Here is a 21,182-nt window from a genome sequence, read left to right as displayed (position 1 = left end):
CTCAAGGTTAGGATTGACATGTTTTCAGCCTTAATGCATTTTACTGTTGACATTATAAATCGCTTCTCACTTATCCCTGTAGGAAGATAGGGAAGCTTGATAGAGTAAAAAGGTGTCATTTTGCAAGTAATCACAATTTTAGGTGTAGCAAATACATCAGTCATTATTTTGTGGGAGATGTTCATACTTTTTACTGTGTATTAATCGTGGAATCAAATGGCTATCTGAAATGCCTTTGAATAATAATGCATGATTATTACATAAGAAATTACTGTACATACGTTATCAGTATTTCGCTTGACAGAACAACCTCTTGAGGTGTTTGGAAATTTCTTTCATTGCGAGTCCATATATGATTGGATTTAAGAGAGGATGATATACAACCAGTTGTAAAGTCATTATAAAATGTACAGTTTTTGGCAAATCAGATTCCAGTCTATTTTTAACAATATTATATGTACACAAGATGGAAAAGTTGATTAAAACCAGCAGGTGAGGTACACATGTCTGAGCAGCTTTTTTCTTGACATCTTTAGAGCTATTGTAGGAAATTATAAGTATTCTTGTGTATGTAAAAACTATGAAAAGCATAGGTAAAAGTGCAATATTTAGCAAAATGACCACACCAAATATATTTTGTGCTGTTGAGCTCACACACTGAAGTTTGTAAATTGCATTGTCACAGAAAATTCCATTCAAAATATATTTACAGAGTTTTTCATTAGCATTCAATGAAATTGTCCCTGTAACCTCACCAGCAGGCAAAAGCCAAGCTAACACCAGAATCATTTTGACAGTTGTTATTCTCATGATAGTTGGGTATTGCAGAGGTTTACATATAGACACATACCTGTCATAAGCCATGGCTGACAACAGTAAGAACTCTGATCCACCAAAAGAGTAATATATAACACTTTGAAAGAGACAGGCTGGATAAGATATGATCTGTTTTTCAGATAGAAAGTCAATCAAAAGCTTTGGGTAGATAGCTGTGCTGTAAAGAATAGAGTTCAGTAACAAAGCTGCAATGAAAATGTACATCGGCTCATGGAGACTTTTGTGAATACAGATTAGGGACACAATAATGGAATTACTGCAGATTATCAGAATATATACTGTAAACATGATCACAAAATACAGATATCTGTATTTATGCACTTCAACATGCCCTCCGAGAGTTATATATGTTACATTTAATTCATCTTCCATTGAGGTTGTGAATAACTAAATGTCAATGAATAAAAATCAGTTAATCGCCCTAATTCAATTACTTACTAACATATAATACTGAATCAGTGTATAGCCTGTATTGGATAGCATTATTCATTCACAGTTACCTGACCTTGAAATGCACTTAGTGTGTCTCCTCCTCAGTCATCTCCAGAATTCAGAAAGTGAACTGTCCGAGTATGTGGAATGTATTTTTTAGACTGCTTCACCCTCCATGGATCTCATTAAACACTCCACCAGGACCTTCCAACATGTCAACAACTTCATCAAAGTTTGGAGGCCTGAAACTTTCTTGGTTTTGGACAAGGGTGGATCCACATGTACATTTTTCTTGAGGTGAAGGGTCCTATTTTCATGCCAGTGCAGATCATGCACAGTGACCTTTTCGTGGCTCGCCATGACATTGCTTGCGCCAAAATGGAGTGTCAATATTAATCGTGTGGTACAGTGCAATTTTGGTATTGAAAATTGAGCTTGCGATCCTGCCTACTCAGACCACATCTTAGTGCAAGTGCTGGCATTCTGTGCTATTTTCTTGGCTTTAGTTGGTGTAGCCGCACTTATGTAGACCTCTCCAAAATTACACAAAGCCCTTTTATGTGTGTTATTCTTGCCTGTTTAACCTTGATATAAACTCTTCAACCAGTAGACACATTTATATGCACATCAAAAAGTGATTATAATGTGATTAAGGCAATAATGCGAGTAGGGCAGATTCTGTACTGGACTATATTACAGGGTCGTTCTTACCAATATCTATTATCCACAACTGCTTCTAGGATGTATGAAGGCCTTCCCTTTTGGTTGATGCAATCCCTGTAGCCATCTGAAGACGGCGGGACAGGTATATTTGAGGGATGTGGTGCGCATTTTCAAAGCGCTGTGCAGCATTGTGCATGCCTCATCCAATGTGGGTACCTTGACTAAATCTTACGCAACCAGCACCAAGCTCTTCCAAAATAGGTACACAAACTTTACAGTGCATTTGTGCACACCAAACTTGTTGGCTATGAGTCAGTTTTCCGCACAGCTTCCAAGTTCATACGGTGCAATTCCCGCTGTCATTATCAGGGGTACAGGAGCTTGGTGACATCCTGGGTATGTAATGGACAAAGCAAAAAGACAAAAGTATAGCCACATGAAAGGAATGGGTTAGGGTTAGGGTTAGGTTTAAGTTTAGCCACATAAAAAGCTTGGTTGTTTAGGGTTATAGAACAGTTAGTCAATTGACTGATAAAACAATTCCATATGTAAGAATTTGTTTCTCCCTAGCTGATAGTCAACAGACTACGTTGATTAAGTCGGTTGATAAGCACTTGAGAAGCCCCTTATAGTCTACTAATGTTTGGTTTAACACATCTTACTTGTCCGTTGAAATATATATATCTTGTTGATAGTCAACTGACAAGTTATAGAGAGTCAACAGTGGACTATTGAAATAAAATGTTACCAATACCCGTTGAGTCTGTGTAAGCAGGGACGCAAGTTGACTCACAGGAAGGTAAAACATTAACAGACACTGACATCGACATGATTGAAGAGGGCCCAATAGAGTGGCCAGTTACTGAAAGGGGAAGCTGGCAGCCAAAAGGTTTTACACATATGAGGCAGCTATACCAACAGTTCTAGAGAAGCCTGTCAGAAGTCTTGGAAGGTGGTATGATATAAATCTGAATGACAGGGAGCAGGTTCAGGAGATACAACAGCAGCTACTTGGAGGCATTGAGGACATAGAGAGATCAAGGTTACTAGGCGAGCTAAAGTTGTGGTCTTTGCAGTTGGGCCTGTTGCCTTTGTTAATGTGGCTCAAGACGTTAGAGAGGCTGGTCAGCTCATATGTCAGGAAATGACTTTGGCCAAAACGGGCCGTGAAGACGTTTGATTTGGCCCGCCAGAGGGTGGTCAGAAATATGAGATAATTTAGAATAGATAAAAACTTGTGTATAAACACAACAGTATATCATTCGAATGTCAAAAATACATGATTCATATATTTTGTTACATTATAAATATGTAGCCTAATGATTATAACGTTGCGGTGCAGCCGAGGGCATCGAGAGGCATATTCAGGTCGGTCAGGCAGTCACGTCAACAGTTAGTAACACTTCCTGAGACAGCCTCTAGAGGGCTGCTGTGGCTCAGAGATGAGCAACGGGAGACAGAGCCTCCTGTTGTGAAAACTAAAGTGAAACTCAACATTCCACAGCTCCAAACTCGCTTAACGGGATTTGCAAACAGTAACCTGATAATCGTCTTCTGATGTCCTACAAACTTAACGGTAGGTATTATTATTACCTTGTGGTATTTAAGTAACGTTAGTGGAATTATTGAATTGAATTGAATTTCAACTCATCCACCAGCCAGTTTGCGCCAGACCGCTCACCACACATCAGCTATCTCAGTGGAGAGTAGATGACTGAAATTAAATTAGGTAACGAGGGATGATTAGGTGGCCATGATGGAAGGAAGGCCTGTTTTGGGGAATTTTGCCAGGGCACCGGGGTTACACCCCTACTCTTGCGATGAGTGCCGATGGGATCTTTATTGACCACAGAGTCAGGACCTCGGTTTAACGTCTCATCCGAAGGACGGTGCTCACTCACAGGACAGAGTCTCTGTCTCTGCCCTGGGGCATTGGAGATATTATTCATGAGACCAGAGGGAAGAGCACCTCCTACTGGTCGTCCAACACCACTTCCAGCACCAGGTGGTCTCCCATCGAAGGACTAACCACAGCCAGACCTGCTTAGATTCCCAGACAAGCTAGTGATGTGATGCAGGAGCTATGGTGCTGGCTATATAGTTTATTGTTTCGTTTTTTGCAGGGAATGTGTTTTTTTTTAACAAATGGAGTACAGTATATAGTCAGTTGTATATACTGTAGCCTACATAATCAGTTGTATCAAACATTTTTCAAACAATCAGTTGTATCAAATATATATATTTTTTTTCACAAAAATATATAAAAATAGAAATATTGATTTAACAAAAAACCCTTGTTAAAATGTTGAATAAACACGAGAACTTGTTTGGGAGATTGGGAGAACTGTTGCATAGAGGTAATGAATGAGAAAAGAATATTGATAATTATATGAAAGTTTGAATTTCAAAATGATCATAACATGCGTATATATTTTGGCCCACGGCTCACTGGTGAGATTACATTTTGGCCCACAGAGCTGAAAAGTTTGGGCACCCCTGATTTAGACAGACAAACAAGCAGCAATCAAGCTTTACAAATAGAATTTAAATATCAAACGTCGGAGACAAAGAAGAAAGAAAGAAGTGATTCCTGAAAATATACAGTATATACAATATATACAATATATATACAATAAGTGTGGTGACTAAGTGGGTCATCGAGGGGCTTTTTACAAGGGCTCAGTAGTAAGTTGCATTTAGTGTCTGACCAAAGTACCAAATATGAATAGTGTCACAATACAGGGAATACAAATACAATAGATACGACTATGCATTTACAGATGTTCAATTAGTATGGAATTGTGCTCATAGAGTCAGTGAAAGACGGGGATCTTCTCTGCCCGCCTCCTGGTCCTGGAGGCGTACAGGTCTTGGAGAGAAGGCAGGTTGCAGCCGATCACCTTCTCTGCAGTGCGGATGATCCGTTGCAGCCTGGACTTGTCCTTGGCAGTAGAAGCAGCAAACCAGATGGTGATGGAGGATGTGAGGATGGACTCGATGATGGCTGTGTAGAACTGCACCATCATTTTCTACGGCAGGTTGAATTTCTTCAGTTGCCGTAGAAAGTACATCCTCTGCTGGTCTTTCTTCATAATGGAGCTGACGTTTTGCTCCCACCTGCTCAGATGCTGTTGAACATGTTCTTCTGGTGCTCCCAATATTCATAGGCCCATTGTAGTCAATCTTAATAATCTAATCTTTATTCCTTGTAAATCTATACTCAAGGCACCAATTATCTTGCGGAGGTTAAAATGGTTCTGCTTAATGTGAGATCTTTGTCAAACAAGACCTTTGTTTTAAATGACTTTAGTGACCCTCTCACTACCATCACACTCTCTAGTTTTGAAATGCTTCTGTTCAAAATTGATTGTGAAAATTCTGTATGCTGTGTTGCTATCTACCGCCCTCCTAAACCTAATAGCTGCTTTTTACCAGAGTGTGCTGAATTCTGTGCCACTGTGTTAAGATTTGACAAGAATCGTTATTCTTGGTGACTTTAATATTCACATTGATGATCCCTCTAACAATTACGGCTCAGAATTCTTAAACATCATTGAATCTTCTTAACTTTGTTCAGCACATTCAATTTACGGTTGTACACATAACAAGGGGCATACCCTGGACCTGGTTCTAACTCTGGGGTTGCCTGTCTCCTCTCTCTACATGGAGGATTTTATTTCAGTATTCAGTATTTTCGATTCAGTTCTGCAGGTAGCAACATCTTCCCATAAGCGTACAATTACTAGTCGTATGATAAATGAACAATCTGCGGCTAATTTTTCCTCCAAAGTTTGCTAATCCCCTAGCACAGTTCTCTCAGATAAATGAATTGGTGGACTACTTTAACAAACTTTGTCTGTCAACTTTAAATATCATTGCTCCTGTCAAGTCTAGGTCCAAATCCAACACAAACACTGACCCTTGGATAAATGATCACTGTCGCAACTTAAAGAGGGATTGTAGGGTGAAAGAGAATGGAAGTCAAACAAACTGCAAGTTCATTACCTCCACATGAAATATCTAATGATTGAATACAATGATGCCATAAAAGATGCCAGACAGTTATTTTTCTAACCTCACATAATATACAGTCACATAATAGCAGTCTTAGTCCAATTGATGTTATAGCCAGAGAGGATACCAAATTCATTGATTAGTTTTAATAGGTGGGGGAGTGAATTTGAAATGTCTGAGAGATAAAGTAAAATATCATCAGCGTATAGCGAAATTTGATGTGTTTTGTCTTTGATGATGATGGGAGATATTAATTGGTTTTGTCTAATTGATTGGGCAAGAGGTTCAAGGAAGAGGGCAAAAAGACTGGGAGAGAGAGGGTAACCCTGTCTGGTAGATCTGGACAACGTAAAGTCAGACGCACCCGGGTGACCTGTTTGAACACGTGCAGTGGGACCATCATAGAGTGTGCGGACCATTTTGATAAACTTTGTCCCGAAACCAAATTTTCTCAAGACTTCCCACAGAAAGTCCCACTCCACGCGATCAAAAGCCTTCTCAACATCTAGTGAAAGCACAGCACAGGAGTGTGATTGAGTTGGAGCAATGTCAATAATATGTAGGAGACGTCTGATGTTATCTGAAGCAAAGCGACCTTTGATAAAACCAGACTGGTCGTGATGGACAAGGGAGGGAATGTATTTGTCTAATCTTCTAGACAGTACTTTTGCAAAAAGCTTTAAGTCACAATTCAAAATTGAGAGTGGTCTATAGCTGGAGCATTCCAGGGGATCCTTCCCTTTCTTTAAAAGCAATGAAATTAGTGCAATTTTTTGATCTCGATGGAACGATCCAGTTTCTAGTGCATAGTTTAAAGAATCTAAGAGGACTGGGCCGACCAGATCCCAGAGCGCTGACAGCAGCTCCAGAGGGATGCCATCTAGACCGGGCGATTTAGACCTAGGCATCGAATCCAACGCCTCTTTTAGTTCAGAAAGTGAAAGAGGAGAGTCCAGGTCTGCAGCTTGCTGAACAGAGAGAGAATGAAGATTTAAGTCACTGAGGAAGGATATAGTGGGTAAATCTGTGGAGGACTCTGATGCATACAATTTAGAATAAAAGGCAGTGAATATTTGATTGATTTGTAAGGGTGAAGAATAAAAGGTGAAATCTTTGACTAGGGGGTTTAACACACGCCAAACATCAATAATATTTAAATTTTCTAAAAATGATTTTATATAACGTGAGCATAACTGCCGTTGTGAGGGGTTGGAATTGCTGGTATCAATTATAGGATCAACAACTAAATTCAGATCACACCCCAGGACCAACATACAATCAACAAATTCAAGGAGTTTCAATTTCACACCATCAAAGAAGGAGGGTGTGAATGCATTTGGAGCACATATAGCAGACAGAGACATCTTGAGCCATTAATAACAGCAGTTACATAACAAAAAAAATCAAAAAGCCGAAGTGTGATGTTGCCGCGGCTAATTCCCGAACCAGCATTTCTGTACTCGTCCATGATCGCTTTCCTATGTGTGTAACGTAGTAGTCTGAAAATAAGTGTTCTTGCTTTACCACTGCCATCTCGATTAGTCCCAGTATAAATCCTGTGAGCCCTCTCAATTTCAAGAGTGCCGTGGGACGCCAGTTTCGGAAGCCAGATTGGTAGATTTTTCTGAAGGAAAGATATGGGATCATTACCTTCTTCTCCCTCAGGTAGCGAGGTCAGCCTGATATTTGAGCGTCTAGTATAATCCTCTTGCTCGGCCAGGCAGGTAGACAGGCGTTCTATCTCATCAGAATTGCTGCCAATACGATTGCACTGTTTGCAGGCATCTGCTTGAAATATTTCGGTGCGAGAGGATAGAGTTTTGACTTTTTCAGTAAGCGCTGTGCAGTTCTCGTCCACTCTGATCAGATTAGTCTTGACAAAAACCAAGTCCGACCGGATAGCCTGAACAGCTTGACTAGTAGAGCTCACCTCTGTTCGAATGACGGCCAGGAATTCCGGAGTTGTTGTTGTTCGATCTGGTCAATGTTTCTTTTAGGAGTATCAGTGCCATTCAGAGACATAATTGTGGAAGTCTCAAAAGCACATTCTCAACAAAGGTAGTTAAAAAAGTTTGCAGGGGTGAGAGTAATTGCTCCTATGCCGCCATCGAGCCGGAACCGGACGCTCTTACTGAATTATGACAAGTCGGAAGTAGTGATATTTGGTCCACCTAATAACATCCAAACTATTTATTAATCTTGGAGTTATCTTTGACTCAGACATACATTTTGAAGAACAAATCAAAAAAGTTGTGCAATCATGTTTCTTTCAGTTAAGGAATATTTCTAAAAGCAAGTCTTTCCTTTCATATGCTGATTTAGAGAAAGTGATTCATGCACTTATTTCTTCACATATGGGCTATTGTAATTCACTGTATTCTGGCCTAAGCCAAAAAGCTCTGTCTCATCTACAGCTTGTACAAAACGCTGCTGCTAGGCTAAAAATTGTGGGCCAATTCAGTGAAACATCTGTGATGCAAGGTGCCCACTTGATGACCACAAGGACAGCATCACATGGTCATCCAGTTCACAAATCAGGGAGCCCTACATAGGGCTCCCTCTCTCACACCACTCTCTCACACCACTCTTTATGCGAAAATTGAAGTACTTAAGTGTTCACACAAAAAAAGCCAAAGCCTGATAAATGATGATGCTGTCATTAACTTTACATTTACTGCCCCGCAGTCGAAGGGTTTAGTCATTTATATCAACACCAAAGCTCCAAAATTCTCCCTATAATAACCTAAACATTTGTTTTGAATAGTGTCACCATGGCACTGTCAAAGTGAGTGTTCCCCTCAGTTTATCTATAGCGCTTTAGCAGTAAAGCGCTGCATTATTGTCCAAAGGCCTTGTAATGTAAAGTCATGGTTTACGAAGACCCCAAAATGTTGTTTTCCACTCCTGATCTGTCAGAATAGGGCCCACTGACTCATATACCATGCAGCTACTGTGTGGCCATACAGTAGATTTTGGGGCATTGCAGGCAATCAGAGGCATTTTGCACTTTAAAATATGTTTTTAGGCCTAGAATAATATGTGTTTGCACCTTGTAGTAGGTATCTCTGCCCAGGGGCCCTTTGTCTCATAATCCACCTATGGATGCACCCCGGGGATTTGCCATCAGTGCCCACATGGCATCCTGAGATAGCTGCCAGTTATGGTTTTGGGTTAGAAATTGACAGACCTTGTTCAACCAAGCCTTGTAAATAGGTAAGAATATCAATAATAGAGGCTTGGAAAGAGATAATATCCCTAACCTCGAGCCAAATGCATGTCATTTGAATGGATATATAGAGGTAACTCGCTTGGCATTAAATTGTTCCTTTCAAGAGCCAAGCACACAAGTTCCAAAACTCAAGCATGAGGTATTAAATGACCACTCTTTTTTTTAAGATTATTTTTTGGATTTTATTGGATAGTTAAAAGTAGAGAGAGACCGCACCGTAGACCACTGAGCCACCAGGATGTCCTAAATTACAACACTTATCTGAGTGAGCAAGTGTTCAATAGTAGCGCCCACACCACAATGTCCAACAGACACAACATCACCAGATACCAAGATTTCATGGGCCAGCAGGAAACACCATAACCACTATAATATCATGTTAATAAAATACAGAGATATAACTTAATATTGACAATAAGATTTTTATAAGATAAAACTTGTTCATAGGATAAAGTTTAATTTTATAATTGTTACAGATGTTCAGAAACAAATGTCAGTTTTGTTACCATGAATTCCTCAGCTGCTTAATAGATAACAGAGCTGACATAACAAAATACATCTCACATGCCACCATGAAAATAGAAAATATGACAATATGACTCAAAACAAATAAATAAATACAAACATTTCTCTACCTTTATATTACTGCACTCTGAAGAAGATGTTTTTTACAGCTTTTTTTGTGGGCAAAATGGTGCTAGAACCATCCCTGTTTGTAGAGTGTTTTCCTCCTACAGTTTAGTTTTGCAAAAGATCTGTCAGAATTCAATACTTGACCCATAGTAAATAGAGAACTGAGTAGCCAGACGTGGTATATTTTTATCTGTGCACCTCTATCTTCTGAGGTCTTCATTAACTCAGTAAATACACTGAGAGACAATGATACTAATACTACTTTCCTTGTAATAATAGGGTTTAGTTTTGCCACAGATGATTAAATCCAAAATGAAAATTTCTGAATTAAACTTTATATTTTGTGATGACCAGATAGAACACAAAGGTATCATATTGCAAATAAGCACAATGTCTTGTATTTTAAAAAGCTGCTGCAAATTGATCATTTTCTATTTTATAGGAGCTGTGGGAAATACCTCCAAGACTATCAGAGTTTTGATATATTAATTCAATTTGTCTTGATATATCAACACCTTTAAATGTTTAGAAATTTCTTTCATTGCGAGTCCATATATGATTGGATTAAAGAGAGGATGATATACAATTAGTTGTAGAGTCATTATTAAACGTACAGTCTTTGGCAAATCAGATTCCACTCTATTTTTCACAACATCAAATGTACACAAGATGGAAAAGTTGATTAAAACCAGCAGGTGAGGTACACATGTCTGAGCAGCTTTTTTCTTGACATCTTTAGAGCTATTGTAGGAAATTATAAGTATTCTTGCGTATGTAAAAACTATGAAAAGCATAGGTAAAAGTGCAATATTTAGCAAAATCACCACACCAAGTACATTTTGTGCTGTTGTGTTCCCACAACTAAGTTTTGAAACTGCATTGTCACAATAAATTCCATTTAAAACAGATTTGCAAATTTTTATAGTAGCATTCAGTATGGCTGTCCCTAAAAGCTGACAAGCAGGCAAAATCCAAGCTAGAATCAGGGTAACCTTGACAGTTGTCATTCTCATGATAGTTGGGTATTGCAGAGGTTTACATATAGACACATACCTGTCATAAGCCATGGCTGACAACAGTAAGAACTCTGATCCACCAAAAGAGTAATATATAAAACCTTGAAAGAGACAGGCTGGATAAGATATGATCTGTTTTTCAGATAGAAAGTCAATCAAAAGCTTTGGGTAGATAGCTGTGCTGAAAAGAATAGAGTTCAGTAACAAAGCTGCAATGAAAATGTACATCGGCTCATGGAGACTTTTGTGAATACAGATTAGGTACACAATAATGGAATTACTGCAGATTATCAGAATATATACTGTAAACATGATCACAAAATACAGATATCTGTATTTATGCACTTCAACATGCCCTGCGAGAGTTATATATGTTACATTTAATTCATCTTCCATTAAGGTTGTGAATATTTAAATGTCAATGAATAGTATGTATGAATATACAGCATTAACATATAACCTGTATTGGATACCCGTATTCATTCAGTTACCTATCCTTGAAATGCACTCAGTGTGTTTTCTCCTCAGTCATCTCCAAGGTCCAGGAAGTGAACTGTCTGATTCTCTGGACTGTAGGCTGTTTTTATCAGACTGGATCATCCTCCATGGATCTCATTAAACACTCTATTAGGAACCTCCAGCAACTGACAACAACAGTGGTCTTATTACAAACACATTTTTAACAACTTTTTCAAATACAGAACACCTTGAAATGTATTGGTTTTGGACAGGGTGTGTCCATTAGCACCATTTGTAAATTCTGAATGAACTGATGACATTATTAGGATAAAACGGAGGTATCATATCAGTTTTATATGAGCTTGTGTTAGTTGCTAAGATGATAGGTATGGCAGCAATGTGACTAGTTTCAATGTGTGTGTGCTGGGTTATCTCTGTATGCCAGTGTTGATGATCCAGTGAGACATTAGCCAAACCACATCTTCCAGAGACTGTAATTATCTGACAACTCATGAAATTAGACCAAGTGAAATCTATGTTCAGGTTCTATTCAGCTCAGTAGATGAACTTAACAGTAGGTTAAAGTTAAACATCTGACATTAAAATCCATCTCATGGTACTGAAGTCAGATTTCTCTTTTCCTCACCTAAACACAGACTGTCACACAACATTTCCCTTCAGAATATTTACATCCTGACTATCTGAGCTGCCTGCTAGCGGTTTGATTTGTGTGCACTTCCTGATTGGTTTCCTGGTTGGATTTACATACTTGCTATATGTCGCTTTGTCATGTCAGGCGCATTGCATTTACACTTTGTTGTTAATGTGGCCAAAGAGGTCTCTAACCTTCTCCGGAGGTAATTTGGTTGATCAGATCTTCAATGTATTCAATGAACCTCTCCTCCACTTGACTTACCACAGTGTAACAGGCCTCTTTCATGACTGTAACCATGCTGGTTTTCCTCCTCTTATTCCTTTCTCCTCCGCTTTCTTGTGTAGCACACGGCTCCTAATACTACTGGTAGTAGAGGTAATGCAGTAAATCAATAATTAGTTAGTAAAGCTTACAATTATACTGGACCAGAATCAGAGGATACCAGATTCGAACAGGAGGCAGAAAACGCTATTTGCAATATTCAATGACCACACAAGACAAAGAGCTACGAACTGGTACCTTGTATTGTTTGAAAATAAACAAAATAAAATAAATGACCATGGGTTCAGTATACAGTTAAATTCCACAAAGATACCTCAGTTTCAACTCAGCAACAAATTATTTCTTTTGTCACTCTTTCTTTGGTTTTGAACCACTGAGTTCTTTTCAACTACTTTTCTGTCTGACTGGGTGCACCCTAATATAGGTAATTCCAAACCTCAATTCTCAATATTTGGATCCAACATTAGGTAGGTAACAATATTAAAACAATACCCGGTTCAATATTATCACTTTACAACTCACTTCAACCTTACAATAGTTCACTATTCACTGTATCAGCAATAACAAAATCACTGTAACCAAGGCACAATAATACACCATATCAATAGTATAAATACTCAGTCCATTCACTTAAACCTGTGATGGTTACTACTCAGTCCTTCCGCAGGCACAGGGAATGTGTTTGAAGAAGAAGGAAGAAGGTAAATGTCTTTTCCAAGTCAAGTCAAAAAAAGGGGAAAGTCAGAGCCTGGGATTTGGGGTTGTGCAAGCGGGGCTGGGGGTTGAGTGTAAGAGTGGTGCTGGCCTTGTGCAGTTTATGATGTTTACCCTACCGCCGTGGCAGGAGAGGGGTAAGGTCGGCAGTTCTTGGCTCTGGCTCTTCAATTCAGGGACCTTCAATCCAGGGATCTAGAGGTCTCGTCTGGGTTGGCTCGCCATCAACTTCAAATCAACTCGAAAAACCTGACCTGCAGTCATTGACATGGCCAGAATTGTTCATTAATCAATTGCCTTTCAAATGCCTTTCTGATTTGTCAGGAATTGTTAATTCCTTTAACTTCAACAAAATATGTACATATAATGTAAATTGTACAATCAACATATTTTAAATAACCTTTACAGTAAATGAATTCCTGAATAAAGTGAAACTTAATTTCTATTTTAAATTAACATTGTATACATTTTTAAACTTAAAGCAAAACAATGTTACATGAATTACAAACTATATAGTGTAAACTTGACGCAATATTGTTATGTCTTCTATTCTTTTTAAATCAGATTCACTATACCAATGAAATAAAATACCTGACAAAACATGACTTATGTTGCTTCAGTATTAAACAGTTCAGTAGCTTTACCAGCCAGAGAAAACATTGAGCAATTAAACACTCCATATGTCACGTTTTTATATTCTTTCCAGTTGAGTTGTCAAACAGCTTTACTTTAGTTGAGCTCTACAACAGTTGGCTAATTGCACTGTTCATCACTTACTGCTAATTTTGTTAGCTCTAGGCCTATTCACTTGGACTCGCTAGCCTAGCCTAGCACCTCGGGGCGCAGCATTTATTTATTTATTTTTACCGCGACTCACCAATTCCGGAGTTCCTCTGTGTCACTCGGCAGTTTTCAGTGAGCAGGGCCTGTCACACACATACACCTACGAGCTACAACAAAGTACAGGCTGTTACCGTTGTGATTTGACAACGTTATATTGTGTTTTTACTGTTTTATCTAAGTTACATCTTTACCGTTCAGCAGCAGGTCCTCTCCCTACAGTGTCACCCAGCGTCTGACTAGCGTAAGCTGTCTAGCCTGCCTACGGTGCTGTGGACCTGCGTTCTGATTGGCTAAGGCACTTCCATGTTATTAACTCTTTGTGACCTGGGTTACACTTGCACAATCGCATCAGCTGGTTCCCTCAGACGCCCCACATTCCTCTTGAAGGTGTCCATGGCCTGATTGATGCCAGTGGCATCAATTTCTCGTTTTTGCAGTACATGGTACAGAATGTACGCTTCTGGCATGAGCTCAGAAAAGAACTGCAACAGCTGTAGGAACTCGGGATCCCGCAGGTGCATGGACAGACCGTAGATAGATGGTAATCCTATCCCATCCCTCTTGTTTGCGAATGTTGTCCAAACACTCCTTGATCTCATTGTGGTTTTCTCACACAGCATTCACTGTTCTGCTTTTGAAATTCCACCGTGTGACTGGAGGCCTTGGGATGCGCCTAGTCGATGTCTCAGCCAGAGCAGCTGTTCTCTTGGGTGAATTGGAGAAAAACGTGGCGAATGCTGACAGATCAGCAAAAAACACTTTTAACTCCAAAATTCTTGCTGAGCAGATTTGTTGAAGTGTTAGATTTAACTGATGTGCATAACAGTGCACAAAGTGCGCATTTGGATAGCACTCCTTGACAAGAGTTTGAACTCCGCGAATACTTCCACTTATTTCCGCAGCCCCGTCGTATGTTTGTGCTATCAGCTGCACCTGCACAGCAACGAAAGGTACATCTGCCAACTGTTGACCAACATCGTCCTTGTAAACATTGTACATGCAATCCAGAAGTTTGTTTTGAATAATGGATGAAGTGCCCTTGAAATAGGGTTGAGCATCGTAATGGCTCCTAAGCCTGGAGTCTCCCTCGCACATTGTCTCAAATATGCATCTAAAAATGCCAGGGTTTAACGAGCCGGCAGACTCATCATGTCCACGCAAGGCAATTTCACACTTTCCACATAGTTTTATACAGGTTATAATTCTGCCAAGAACATACCTGTTTTCTTCAGTCTGTCGGTTGTGTTGTTCAATGCCGTGTTTATAAGCACTGTCAAGCTGGGAGGCAGCATTTGTTTTTCCTAGTAAATCTACTTGGATTGAGCATGACATTGACGTAGGGGATGCTAACCCAATTAAGCAGTGCTTCTATAGGGTCGCGGTAGTAAAGCGCAACATTTTAGATACTGAAGTAAAGTATATGCTAGATAACAACATTGCAGAACCGTCCTTTTCTAGCTGGGCTTCCCCTTCTCTGTTGGTAGATAAGTCAGATCTTACACCAAGATTTTGTAATGACTACCGAAAAGTCAAAGCAGTTACAAAACCTGATTCCTATCCTCTTCCGCGAATGGAAGACTGCATTGACCAAGTAGGACCAGCCAAATTTGTCAGTAAGTTTGACCTGCTGAAAGGTTACTGGCAAATTCCTCTAACACCAAGAGCAAAGGAAATTTCAGCTTTTGTAATACCATCAGGGTTATATTCCTACTCAGTTGTGCCTTTTGGGCTAAGGATGATGTGACAGGCAGGTCACTGTGGTCAGCAGCAGACTCTGAACAAACAACAACAACAATGTCGTAAAGTTTTGAAGATAAACTAATAGAGCTTGTCCGGAATTACCCGCATTTGTATGATGTCTCCATGCTGCTCCACAGTGACAAGTATGCTTGCCAGCACAGCTGGCGTGAGATCGCTAACATTTTACAAGTTGACATGGAAACATGCAAAAACAAATGGAAACAGGTCAGAGACCGTTATGTACGAGCACGGCGGAAAATGCTGGAGAAACGCAGTGGGGACAATGCCAATGGTGTGTTTTGTCCGCCAGTTTTATCAATCACCAGTCCACTGACACCAATTTTCCAGAAGATAATATGGTAAGTGTTGTAGGCTACATGTAAGTAGTAGTTCAAGTCCGGCTTTTTTTCCACGCACGCGCGCGAGGCAGTGCGCGCGTGCATGTGAGGTGTGTGCGTTACTGGGGTGCGTTGTTGGTTTGTGTGTGTCTGCGGAGGGGCGGAGGGAAGGGGGTGGGAGGAAGTTTAGGTGTCTGTGTGTCAGTGAAAGTGTTCCTTTTATAATTTATAATTTAACATTTGCCACCGCCTCTGCCCGTTTGTCATCGGATGTATTTGTTATAATGACTTGTTTCGATAATGTGTATCCTATGTATCCATTGATGTCTGTCAGACTGCCCGTTTGGTCCATGTGGGAGGGGGGTGTCAGTCGGGATTCTATAAATGCCGACGGGTTGCTAGGACAGGTCAGGGACCGCTAGTTAAATCACCTAAAAGGTGGCATGTCTGGTTACGTGAATTGGAGAAACAAATATAATATAATAGAAAAAACTGACAGTAGCGATAGTGTATTAACATCTAGAAGTTGTGGGGTTGTATTGACAGACCTGATCAGTCTGAAAATAAAAGAAGATACAATATTGACCAGAACTAGGTTCCTGGTGGTCTACAACAAACCAGGTCACACCCCTCTGACAATAACAGAAAAAACGAAAACGGCGACCCGCACCGACATTGTCTGTGTAGGAAGCTTAGAGGTGGGGGGTTCACAACCTTACGCCATCTCCTCTGAATTAATTTCTCCAAGGTAGATAATTAAAGATAAAAGAAAGTTGCATATTGACAGCTGTCCTGTCATCATAAATCACGTTTGGGGGATGTGTCTCAACACGTTTTTTATTGAACGTTTGGGGTTGTGTCTCGCCATGTTTTGTAGGTCTTTATTTAAATTTTGGGGTTGTTCTAGGAGTGGCCTAAACGCTTCTAACTATTTAAAGTGTGAGTGCTTCCTCGATGCCCAGACAACACAGAATCAACGCCGACCAACTGTAGGACTCACCGCTCTCTGCTGCGCCGACCGGTCTGTTTTCTCCATTTAATTCCAGCGTCTTCCGTCGTCACGTACTCATCTGTAACCCTATCGTATTTTCCGGCTACGGGACATCACGATGGAAAACGCAGGTACGACCTCTAACGCTTCAACACCGCTTCGTAGAGTGAACATGGTTGATGCTGCGTTAATTATGGCTCCCAAAAAGAAAAGGGGTGTTCCTAAAACCCTGCCATGTTTTCTAGACCAGAAAGCATGGGCTCCGCTATATGAGTGGAATATGGATGACGGGCGTGTCTCTGGGTATCTGTTTGAGAAAGGACAAGTATGTCTTTATACAAGAGAGGCTGATGAGATGTTTTTGAAAGATGTTACACCACACATTCGTTTTTTTGAAAAAGACTGGAGTGTGGTTAGAGATAAAATATGCCCGGGGCTAAATAATACTCAAGGACTGTACGAGGCCCAATGGGATGGGTCAGTGGAAGGTGAAACCTACCGGGTGGAAACGGATATAGCCATCAAGGACCCTGAATCCTACATATTTTTCAGAAAATGTCTGGATAACTCTGTTATTCACAATGCACGGCGTGACACCCCTGAGGAGGCCAAGTTATACCCCCTCACTGCTGAAGAATGGGGGTCATGGTTTACTACAGGATTTCTAATCCGCTGGAGTGATTGGGAGAGAACGCAAGATGTTTTCGCTCATATCAATGTTTTGTTCAAGTGGTATGAGACCTACAAATCCTACGAAGGACTCAAAAAAAGACTTTTCCAAGACCCGCTGGAGAAAAAAGTTTCTCCCTTACTGATGTAGAATGGGTGGGGAATTTGAATCTGCTGGAATGTTTGGGAGATTTGTTTATAGCGGACTAAAAGGTTTCTAAAAAAACTGTATATATGTTTGCGCAGGTGTGCAGGAGTTTGCCACTCATGACAAGCCTGCTTATTTTACAAGCTCCCAGGGTGGTGACAACAACGACAATTGGATAGACCGATTCGGCGAGGAGTTGGGAAAGAGAAATCTGACATTTCTACCCCAGGAAAAAGTAGACATACAGAATACTTCTTTGGAAGAACATACAGACTCTTCGGATGATGATGATGATGATGATGATGATTATGATGCCGTGGAAGACACAACCACGGAAGACACAACCAACAAGCCTTCTATGTGGAATGTTGTAAAGGTAACTATTGGACATTTTTTGTACAAAATTATTACTCTAAAAGTGAGAAGTACTTGTACAATCTGTCAAAGTCCATACTATGGCCTTATTACCATTCTCTCAAGGCCATATCACTCATGTACTGACGAATTACCTCCATATTATTTTGACGAATGTTTTCAAGAAATTACAAAAGAGCTTTTTAATGAAAATTACACAAGAGCTCAAGCGTATGTTCTGGACTGTCTGGGGATTGCGCCGCCATCTTTGTCAAAAATTCAAGACGTTGCAGCGGCCGTTGTGCACGAGCTAAAGGGGAGTCGCCACATCATTCCAAAACTGAGGCAGATAAAAGAACAGAGTGGTACCAAAAGACTTAACAATATAGTCAAACAGTCTTTCGAGATATGGAAGAAAAGTGAAGCCGTTTGACAAAAATGGGGAATACAGATAGCTCTCTGGCAGATTATGCTACAAACCAGAGTGTGTCGTATAAGCTTGCAATGTTGATGTGTGAAACTGTTGATAATGAGCTACATGATGTTGACAATAACGTCAATGCATACAGATCTCAACAATACCAGGGGTTTAAAAAGCAAATGATGAGCGTGAGAGTTGTAGCAAAGGATTTACCTGGTATAGATTGGTCCAGCATGATGCTCCTAGGGGCAAACAAATATTCAGATGTAAAAACTACTCTCACAACAATTGTAAATTGTTTTCCTTTAAGCGATGATCGTATTAGAATTGGACATGTTGCTTGTTTTTGTACTTTTGGTGTTGATCTGTGTGTTTTTAAGATAAACAGAAAAGAAAATGTAGATGTTTATAACGCGATGAAAAATCTAGCAGAGTTGTTAGTTAAAAAAAACCGAGGGGTATGTGTGGATTTTCTTAAACTAGTTAATCATTGATTTTGATGTTTTACCGTTTTTGTAATAATGATAATAACGAAGATATTTGTGATGTAAACATGTTTTAACAATAAAGACTGTTAAACTTGACAACATGTGTTCATTCATTATATACAACACCATGGCAGAGGTCATGAAAAAGATATACTATGCTCCAGAGAGCTCAGGGGGGTATGGGGGTAGACAAAGACTTAAAAAAGCTGTGTTTGACAGTATCGGCAGACAATATCTAGACTCAGAACTAGAAAGTTGGCTTCTTAAACAAGATGCATACACTCTTCATAAAAGCGCTCCTATACATTTTAAAAGAAATAGGGTATTAGTAAACGGCATAGATTGGCAGTTTCAGGCAGACCTAGTTGATATGAGCATTTATTCTAAAGAAAATGATGGGGTGCGTTATCTGATAACATGTATAGATGTGTTTTCAAAGTATGCATGGGTTCGTTGTTTAAAAAATAAAAGCGGTGTTCAGGTGACCGCTGCGTTTAAAGACATCTTAAAAGAAGGAAGGGTACCTAAAAAATTACAAACAGACAAAGGCACAGAGTTTTTTAATAAGGAATTTCAAGAACTAATGAAAAAAAATCTGATTATACACTTTGCCACATCAAACGAGACAAAGGCAAGTGTTGTTGAACGCTTCAACAGAACTCTCAAATCTAAAATGTGGAGGTATTTAACAGCCAACAACTCTAAGCGTTATGTAGATGTTTTACAAGATCTAACCCATGCCTATAACACAAGTTATCACCGAAGTATTAAAATGAAACCGGTTTATGTGACTAAAGACAATGAAGACATTGCTTTTAATAACTTGTACAAAAAAAAAAAAAAAAAAGAGGTTGGTTTACTTAAATTTAGATTTAGAAATGGGGATACGGTACGGATTTCAAAATTGAGAGGATCTTTTAAGAAAGGTTATGAACAAAATTACACAGATGAATATTTTACCGTAGCAGAATGTGTACCGCGTCAACCACCCGTCTACAGACTAAAAGATTATGACGGTGAAATATTACAAGGATGTTTCTACGAGCAGGAGCTGCAAAAAATTATTGTAGATAAAAACAACACGTTCAAAATAGAAAAAATTCTGTCTAGAAAAAAGGAGGGTCGTAAAACCATGGTTTTGGTGAAATGGATCGGGTGGCCTGACAAATTTAATTCATGGATTCCTGAAAATCAAGTTATAAACTTGAAATAAGAGTAGCCTACATATGAAATATATAAGTCAGTGTCTAACTAGATGTGTATCATTGAACAAAAAAGTAGCATAAGGATAAACAGTATAAGGATGGATGGAGAAGGATTTTTTGTAACATTACCCAGCAATTCTTCCTCAACTTTTTACCCCAACAATACAATAGCTAATTTTAGAACAAAACTAGCCAAAGCTCTACACTTAAAAGGCTCATATGAAGTAGGATTGATAGAAATACAATATCCAAAGACATGGTCACCCTTTTCAGCAAAAGATGATGAATTTGTTGTTTCAGATAAAAAGTCTGGCAAGAATGCCTGTCTAAGTGTAACGGTGGGATATTATACAACTATGCATCAGCTAATAACCGAGATAAATAGAACATTATCTCAGCATAACATGGGGTATATTATTCTCCAGTACAACATCATCAAAAACAGGGTGTCTATTTTGGAATCTGATATAGACATAACATTTCATGGAAAACTTGCACAAATGTTAGGATTTGCACCCGGCGTAACGTTTAAAACCCCTTCGCAAAAGGAAATAGATTACGAGGATGTTTCGCCACTGCGATTTTTGGCACCACATCCTGCCGACATCAACGCGGGGTTGTACAACATGTTTGTTTATACCGACATTATAGAACATCAATCAGTAGGGGATTGTTATGTGCCTCTTTTGAGAATTGTACATATAGCCGGACCAAACAATCAAATGATCACAAGGACATATGACAAGCCTCATTACATACCCCTCTCTAAGACACACATCGACGACATAGAGATATCTCTCAAGTCAGATCAGAATCAAAATATACCCTTTACTTACGGGAAAGTTATAATCAAGTTACACTTTAGACCTGCAAAGACTTCTTTTTAAACTCGCGATCATGTATCAGCCATATGTTCATAATGCGGATAAATACGTTTCGTACTATACGGCACAAGCGGGCGGGGATTTACCGGGCTACAGCGGAGTTAGTTCACAATACGGAGCCGGACTAGGGGGTATTTTCCGAGGATTGTTTAGAATGGCATTTCCGC

The 21,182-nt window shown here is 39.5% G+C and overlaps 2 protein-coding genes across 2 annotated transcripts; both read right to left on the bottom strand.

Annotated features, from left to right (window-relative positions):
- Positions 1-285: 285 nt before the first annotated feature.
- LOC139931960 (olfactory receptor 6N2-like) lies at positions 286-1,224 on the bottom strand. The gene has a single exon (XM_071925608.1). The coding sequence runs from the start codon at positions 1,207-1,209 to the stop codon at positions 286-288; it is 924 nt and encodes a 307-aa protein (XP_071781709.1). The 5' UTR covers positions 1,210-1,224.
- Positions 1,225-10,293: 9,069 nt separating this feature from the next.
- LOC139931961 (olfactory receptor 6N2-like) lies at positions 10,294-16,207 on the bottom strand. The gene is made up of 2 exons (XM_078286165.1): positions 16,192-16,207; positions 10,294-11,213 (listed from the first exon to the last, which is right to left on the bottom strand). Exons 1-2 carry the CDS (start codon positions 16,205-16,207, stop codon positions 10,294-10,296), a joined length of 936 nt encoding a protein of 311 aa, XP_078142291.1.
- Between the last annotated feature and the right edge of the window lie 4,975 nt (positions 16,208-21,182).

This window comes from Centroberyx gerrardi, chromosome 10, assembly GCF_048128805.1.
Source record: "Centroberyx gerrardi isolate f3 chromosome 10, fCenGer3.hap1.cur.20231027, whole genome shotgun sequence".
Taxonomy (NCBI): domain Eukaryota; kingdom Metazoa; phylum Chordata; class Actinopteri; order Beryciformes; family Berycidae; genus Centroberyx; species Centroberyx gerrardi.
This window is presented reverse-complemented; position numbering and strand designations above follow the sequence as displayed.